This window comes from Malania oleifera, chromosome 1, assembly GCF_029873635.1.
Source record: "Malania oleifera isolate guangnan ecotype guangnan chromosome 1, ASM2987363v1, whole genome shotgun sequence".
Classification (NCBI taxonomy): Eukaryota; Viridiplantae; Streptophyta; class Magnoliopsida; order Santalales; family Ximeniaceae; genus Malania; species Malania oleifera.
The window spans coordinates 27702837-27711415 of record NC_080417.1 but is presented as its reverse complement, the minus strand read 5'-3'; the positions used below and the strand labels follow the sequence as shown (position 1 = coordinate 27711415).

At 37.7% G+C, this 8579-nt stretch overlaps 1 protein-coding gene across 1 annotated transcript; it reads right to left on the bottom strand.

The window, feature by feature from the left end:
• Positions 1-2716: 2716 nt before the first annotated feature.
• On the bottom strand, positions 2717-4231 carry LOC131161402 (F-box protein At5g07610-like). Its single transcript, XM_058117149.1, has one exon. It carries the CDS (start codon positions 4182-4184, stop codon positions 2856-2858), a length of 1329 nt encoding a protein of 442 aa, XP_057973132.1. The 5' UTR covers positions 4185-4231; the 3' UTR covers positions 2717-2855.
• Positions 4232-8579: the final 4348 nt, after the last annotated feature.

Sequence of the window (8579 nt, the reverse complement as noted above, 5' to 3'; positions counted from 1 at the left end):
CATCGTCTTTTAACGGTTCCAATATTGCCACAGCAAAATGGTGTTGTGGAGAGGAAAAACATAACCATTCTTAATATGGACCATGCATGTTGAAAGCAAAAAATATGCCCAAGGAATTTTGGGCAAAATCTATTTCTTGTGTAGTTTACTTGTCAAACAGATGTACAACAAAGAATGTAAAAGATCAAACTCCACAAGAAGCATGGAGTGGAAGAAAGCCTACTATTGCTCATTTGCGGATCTTTGGAAGCATTGCATATGTTCATGTGCCACAACAATAAAGATCCAAACTTAATGATTGTAGTGTTAAGCATGTCTTCATTGGCTATGATGTAAATTCCAAAGGGCACATGTTGTACAATCCAAGCAATGGAAAGATCGTTGTAAGTCGAGATGTTGAATTTGATGAAGAAGCAAGGTGGAATCGGAAGGCACAAGAAGAACAAGCTTATGATTTCTTTCCATACTTTGAAGATGAAGATGAAGCTAGAAAGCATAATGCCTATTCAAGATTCAACTCCAACTCCTTATCCTACTTCCTCTATTCATCAAGAAAGTTCAAATGATAGTGGACAAAAAATGGGGAATATTCTTAATATTTATGATGAAACTGAAGAAGTCACTAATTATGAAATGAATAATTTGTTTTGTCTCTTTATGGACAATGAGCAATTAAGCATTGGAGATGCTATGGAAGACAAAAAGTGGAGGCAAGCCATGGAGGAAGAGATCAAAGCAATTGAGAAGAATGATACTTGGGAGTTATCAACTCTTCCCAAGGATTATGAAGCTATTGGAGTCAAATGGGTCTACAAAACAAAGAAGAACTCAAAAGGAGAAGTGGAGAGGTATAAAGCAAGGCTCGTTGCTAAAGGTTACAAGCAAAAACATGAAGTAGACTATGAAGAAGTTTTTGCACATGTTGCTCGTATGAAGACAATTCATTTGTTTATTTCTTTGGTAACACAAATGAAATGAAGGATCTATCAACTTGATGTAAAGTCTGCCTTTCTAAATGGTTATCTTGAAGAGGAGGTCCATGTTGAACAATCAATAGACTTTGTGTGGAAGGACATGAAGAAAAAGTCTTGAAGTTGAAGAAAGCATTGTATGGATTAGAGCAAGCACAAAGAGAATGGAATAGTCGGATTGATACGTACTTCCAAAAGAATGGGTTTGTTTGTTGCCTTCATGAGTATGCACTTTATGTTAAAAATTTTGACAATGGTGATATTTTGCTTGTTTGCCTTTACGTGGATGATCTTGTTTTCACTAGTAATAATCTAAGTTCGTTTGAAGATTTCAACAAAGCAAGTTTGAGATGACTAACATATGGCTCATGTCAGTAATTTGGGCCTAGAAGTGACGCAAATGGAGGATGGATTTTTTATTTCACAAGAAGGCTATGTAAGAAAAGTGTTGAAAAGGTTCAAGATGCTTGATTGCAATCCCATGAGTACACCCATGGACTATGGAATGAAGTTGTCAAAATTCGATGATGGGGAGAAGGAAGATCTCGGCATGTGCAAAAGTCTTGTAGAAAGTTTGAGATATTTGACATGCACGAGGCTTGATATTCTTTTTGCAATTGGGGTATTGAGTCATTTTATGGAAGCTCCTTCTTCTACTCATATAAAAGCTACTAAAAGAATTCTTTGGTATCTAAAAGATACAATTGATTTTGGGTTATTTTATTCTCCCTCCAACAATTTCAAACATGTTGGTTTTTGTGATAGTGACTTTGCGAAAGAGATTGATGACAGAAAGAGTACTACGGGTTTTGTATTTTTCATGGGTACGTGCTTGTGCTATTACATGAAATTCTAAAAAAAAAAAAAACCATTGTCACACTTTCTATGTGTGAATCTGAATATGTGGCTGCATCTTCTTGCACTTGTCATGCTATTTAGCTTAGGAATTTATTAATGGAACTTCACTGGCCACAAGAAGAAACTACTGAAATTTGCATTGACAACAAATCCGCACACGCATTATCTAAGAATCCGATTTTTCATGATCGAAGCAAACATATAGATACAAGGTATCATTTCATTAGAGAGTGCATTACTAAAAAGGAAGTGGAGCTAGTATGTGAAGACTCAAGATCAAGTTGCGGATATTTCTACAAAACCTATCAAATTTGAAGATTTTCAAAGGTTGGGAGGAAGTCTTGGAGTGAGGAAAAAAATTTCAACTTAAGGGGGAGTGTTGAGATTAATTTGAATTAATGCATTCATGTGTCTTAGTTCATGTATGTGCAAGTTCAATGTTAGCATCTTAATTGTGGTTCATTTATTAAACAATTAATTGAGGTTCATGCAATTAGTTGGGTTCATGAAAGTAGATGTACAAGAGTCATGTTTTGCGCCTATAAATACCTCCTTTGTACTCAACTTTGGAATCGACTCTTCCTTCTATTTTAATAATGAAACAATATTTGATCATGAGTAATCAAGCTAGGCAAAATTTTAAAGTCAATCAAACAATTTTTCTCAATTTGAGGGCTTTGAGAATCTGAGATCATAGAACTTCCATACTTGTGTACAATCATAGTAATTGGACATCTATTTCTGCACACTATAATTTGGAAATATTATCGAGTATAGCTAATGCAGAAAACTCCCTGTGTTAGTCCTGCACTTTAACTTCAAAAATTGAATGTGTCTAATTGATATACTTGGATGAAATATTTTCCATTTTTTTTCAAAATTAATGGTTCAAAATCAATGAAGTTGAAGGAGGTTAACATTCTACCAACTTTTGTACTTACATATTAAACATGGACATAGCAAGTATTTAAGTAGGAGTTGAGGAGTTGAGGAGTTGAAGCAGAAAAAAAAAATGCTCAAAAGAATCTACGACAGCGAGAACATCGGCGGCACCGCAACTGGCGTGGGACACAATGGATTTGGATGCGCCAGCGTGACGACAGACTCCCAAGGCATATCACGAAGACTGTCTTCGCGTTTTAGGATTACTGTGAACCTCCTCGTCTGCATGTCACACTGGAGAACGTAGTCTTCCCATTTTATGAAGAAAACATTTTCATCGCAGGGGTCATTAGCTAAAAACCTCGCCGAGAATGAACCAAACGAGATGTTATACGTGTTGCACCATGTCGTCCCTGCGTTGCTGTAATCTTCAAGCTCCCAAATGCGCAATAGATGAACATGTACTTCGGACGGGAGGGTCATCTCGACTAGCAGCAGACGCCCTCGGCTCACTCCAAGGACGTGATTGTAGATCGGATCCTCCGAAACAGCAGTAGGTGCGTCAATTATTTTGCATTGGCTTGGATTACTGAACGGATCGTACGCAGCAATACTGCAGAAATTCTGTCTGTCTCCGATAAGCCAATAGAGCATTGGGTTGCCGGCGACGAGACTCCTTATGCGCGGGCGGTGTAAGGATCTCGAACTCACCGGAAACGAGCGGCTCCATTCACCGCTTTGGGAAGAAAAGATCTCCACTTTGAATTGGGAACAAACGCGAACGACCTTGTAGTTGCTGGGTTGGGCAGGGTTGCACACGACGGCAACAAGGGGACGTTCTTTGGACAACCGGCCGAGAGGAAGCAGGCGCCATTGCCGGGTAACTGGATTGCAAACGTAATAGCGATACAAAGGCGAACCCTTCTCTTCGTGGCGCAGACATGAAATCAACAGTAAGTCATTGACGGAGGCTTCGATTCGAACTTTCTCGTTGGAAATCGGCAGGAAATTCAGAAAGGGTCCTCTTCGGTTAGAGAAGGATTTCAGCACAGAAGAGTTCAAGTAGTTGAATCCAACTCGTCGGATGGTGTCCTTGTTGAGATTGGGTTGGTAAAGGTCAGACTGAAACAAGAGCGTAAAGGGTTGTGACTTCGAGAGTGATTCGTGACGGTGAAGCAAGCGATGAATAAAGTGAGGGTCGGAGATCAAGGAAAACCAGCGCTTGGTAACGGCTCTGCATAGTAAAACAGATTGAACATCGAGGCGAGAAAAGATCTCGAGCAACAAATTGTCATCCAGGAGATCTTCGATCGACGTTTCCGCAAATTCTTGGGAAGACTCCGTTTTTCTTCTTTTGGGACACAATGTTGAAATCAGAGAAGCAGCTGTAACTGGAACAGCACCAGTCGGTGCAGAAACTACGGCAGCGGCAAGAGGGGGAGGAGGAGGAGGAGGAAGTCTCTCTGCCGCCATGGATAGAGGTAGAGAAAAGGCTTTGGTTTGTTGTTTTTTTGGGTGCGGACTGTAAGTCTCTCCTCCAAGATCTCCTATTTAAGGGAAGGTGTGAGTCGGTTTATGCATAAGCTTGACCGTTCAATCTCTTACAAAACTAAATCTGGACGGCCCAGATTCAAGCCCTCTCCGCGTATCTCGCACACGATTCTCTCTAGTCAGGCAAGACAGCGTTTTTACTTTTTGTATCTTTAAATTGTTATTTTTTTCCTTCCTCATTTAAGAACTTGTGTTCTTTTTTTTGGTTCTTTTTGTTTTATTTTTTTTGGTTGGTCACACTTTTAAGAACAGAACATAAGAATTAATTAAATTTACAATTCTCATGAAAAGTACACTTTGCAAGAGTCGCAATCAAATATGATAACATGAATTATCAAACTTTGTAAGAATTTATGATAATTGAGAATGAAATCTTGTTATTATCCCTATTTTACAAATTATTCTTCAAATATATATATATATATATATATTATTTTAGAAAAAATATAAAATAGAAAAAAAAAAAAAGTAAACCAAAACAAAATTTGTGATACCAACCAAAAAATTTTAATAAAAGTTACTTAACATCATACCCCTTCTAAGTACAATTATTAGACTTCTAGATGAACCCAATTCAATTCAACGGAAGTGACTTAAATTTTAGTTTTATTTAAATATGACTCCACCTATAGTGTAAGAAATTGTAAGAATCTTTTGAAAATTTGAAATAATAATACAAATTATTTGGTTTTTAAAATATGAGCCACATTTCATTTTCATCTATTGTGCACAGAATTTTCATATTAAATTTTATTTCTATTTTAAAAAAGCAAATATTGTATTTTTTCTTCATTTGTGTTTTTAAAAAAAAATTAAGATAAAAATTCAAATCTAGATTTTAAAATATAAAAAGATATATGATGTTTCTAAAAAAAATGTAAATCAATTTTCTATTTTATTTTCAAAAATTAAATGTTTATTTTTCCATTAATATTTTTTTTAGAAAAACAAAAACAAACAATTTGATCCACATTATGAAAATTGGTGTTAGAATTGAATTCTCAAAACCAAATGTGTTTCTAGCATAACTTGAGTTGTGTCATGCTTGGTGAGATTGTGCATGAGCACTCATGCAGACTAGGAGTCGACTTATGACAGTAACAAAAAATTGGTACTATACAAAAACTCAAACTTCGTTATTTTACATTATCTTTCATATAATAGCATTTTCAAATATGGGCATATATTTAAATATAATTTTATCAATAAAAAATGGATTTGCATATATTTGAGCATGGAGATTGTGTGCTTGCTAGTTTTGGATAGCATCAATGGTTTAGCGACATACTTCTTAAAATTTGAATTGGGATGTTATATATTTAGTAAAAACTAATGGACTTATTCATTGTCTTAGTTTTGATATTGAATATTTGGAGTTTCCTAATTCTCTTACCTTTTACTGTACAGTTTTAAGGAAGGAGGAATATATTTTATGCAAATTTTTTTAACAAAAACTAAATAACCTTTTAGATGGTAAATGAAGTGTCATCAGAAGATGATAACATGAGATTCTATCTACCAATCTCGAAGTGTTGGGTAAGTGTAATATAAGGGAAACCCTAAGAATTTGGGTAATAGATATAGGGAATCCTAAAATAATATAGAAATTGTAGAAGGATGGAGAAAGGGAGGAAGATGATCGAAAATCTGTATTGTATATTAAAATAGATTATTGTAACTTTGAAGCATCTAAACTCTCATTCCTAAATTTTTTAAATTATAAACTATTATGTCATTGCTGGACATTTTTTTTCTCTTGAATTCTATTGGTTAAATTATTGGTGTTTATATATATATATATATATATATATATATATATATTGAAATAAATAATCTACAATCTCTCTATTTGCCTATACGAAATATTCTTAACCATACAATTAATTTTTTAAAATATTTGTCCCAATACACCGCAGCCTAAATCAAAGTTGCAAACTATGTGACTTATTTGACATTTCTTGATCATTCCATTTATAGGCGAGACTGAATTTTGAAACAAATTTTGCTCTAATAAAAGGGATGCTAGTTTTATATTATGGTACACCTTCTCCTCTCCCCCTCTCTTTGTCTCTCCTATTTTGCAAGTAACAATCATTGCAAACCCTATATTATTACATGCAAATAAGGGTATTCAAGGGCAAGCAAACCATCATGCACTTTGCTCGCTCATCCTTTGTTGTTTATGAGAGGAATCAATCAGAGGGATGTGGCAGACCTTAAATCATCTATAGTATGCTCATGGAATGATTTTTATAGAATGATCTTTCAAGTGAAATACTTAAAAGAGTTGGATAGTGTTAGAGCTGGAGCCAGAAGACAGCTAGGAGGAGCTGAGTTGGAAAACGCGGTGAAATTAAGTTCACGCAGTGTATTTATCCACCATTAAACCTCTCCATTGTAACTTCCATTCATGATTAATTTTATCTTAATTGTGATTTAAATTCCAAGCCCTATAAATAGAGGGTAGTGGAAGATGTAACATATAGTGCAGAGAGAGTAGAGAGGAAGAAAGGAGGAAGAGAAAGAGTGTGTGTGTGAGAGTTGTAATTTTTCCAGCAATAGTGAATATTTGGTGTGTGCTCCGTGGACGTAAGTCGTTATTGACCAAACCACGTTAAAATTTTGGTGTCACTTTGATATGGATGCTCACAGGTTCCTAACAAGTGGTATCAGAGCCCGGTTGGAGCAGGAAAGCCAAATCGGAAGTGATCTCGAAATCAGAGCTTTGTCTAGTTGATCAAACTGCGTTTTGAGGCCACCATCGCATTTAGCTCGCCGAGATGAAGAGAAAGGTGCAAGCCGGAGCTCCAACGGAGTTCAAACGAAGGCTCTCGCACCATCACGCGCCCCGCCGGAGCATGACACTTCACCACGCGCTGGTCATGCACGGGAGACCAATCCCCCACGCGCACGCGCTGCACCCGTCTTCCTCGCCCGATCCACCTCGACCCGACCCAGAAGGAACCCGACCCGAAATCTGACTCATACCAGATCAACCCAAGCTCCAGTTCCTGACCCGGGTCTAACCCTCCGCCTCAGCGTGCCACGTCAAACGCCACGTCAGCGGGTGAGTGTCACATCAGCTAAAGGTGCCACGTGAGCAGGTGGACCCCACAGCCACGTCAGCAGTTGGTCCCCACCCCTGCCACGTCATCAATGGGCCCCACCCCTGCCACGTCAGCAGAGTTGACCAAGTTTGACTAAACATTGACTAAGTTTTTCAAAGTCATTTTGGATCCGTTTTTAGAGTGACTTGAACCATTTTTAGGGTTTTTGATTGTTCCGAATCCAACCGCGCTATCCATTTGAGCTAATTCCATCTCTAGATCAGAAAATCGAGATGTCAAATGAAAAGAGCTTAAAAATTGAAATGTTCAACGGAAACAATTTCGGTTTTTGGAAGATGCAGATAGAAGATTATTTGTTTGGGAAGGAATTACACTTATCGTTAAAGGGTAAGCCATCATCCATAAACGAGGAAGAGTGGGAGTTGCTTGATCGAAAAACCCTCGAAGCCATCAGAATGATGTTGTCAAAATCTGTGGCGTTTAATATCAAGCATATAACATCCACCAAGTCTCTGATGGATGTGCTTTCTAATATGTACGAGCAGCTTTCAGCAACAAACAAGGTACATCTCATGAAAAGACTATTTACGATGAACATGTCTGCAGGTGAAAGTTTCAGTAGGCATTTGAATAACTTCAATGAGTTTTCTGATCAACTTGGCTCAGTCGGGATAACGTTTGATAATGAGATTCGGGCCCTACTCATTCTTAGTTAGTTGCCTGAAAGATGGAATGGTGCTATTACTGCCATTAGTAGCTCGACAGGAAAATTGAAGCTTGTATACGATGAAGTCGTCAACCCTATTTTGACGGAGGAAATAAGAATGTAGTGGAACCATGGCTTCACTTCGAGTTCAGCCTTGAACATGGAGAGTCGAGGCATAGGAAACAGGCATGGACGATCAAACAATCGCGGCATATTTAGGCCTAGGCGGTCTAAATCCAAAAATCCCAAAGGTACTCAGGACACAGGTTCCCAGAGCACAAAAGTTATTGAGTGCTGGAACTGTAGAAAGACTGGTCATTACAAGAACCAGTGCATAAGTCTGAAGAAAGAATTCGAGACGAGGGCAAAGACAGAAGCAAATATTGCTTCCGAGAATGATAAGATGTTGATCTGCTCTTTGGAGAGCAAGCAGGAGTCTTGGGTCCTAGACTCCGGAGCCTCATTTCATGCCACATGCTGCAGAGATTGTCTAGAGGAGTACACACCAGGTAATTATGGTAAGGTGTACCTTGGCAATGATCA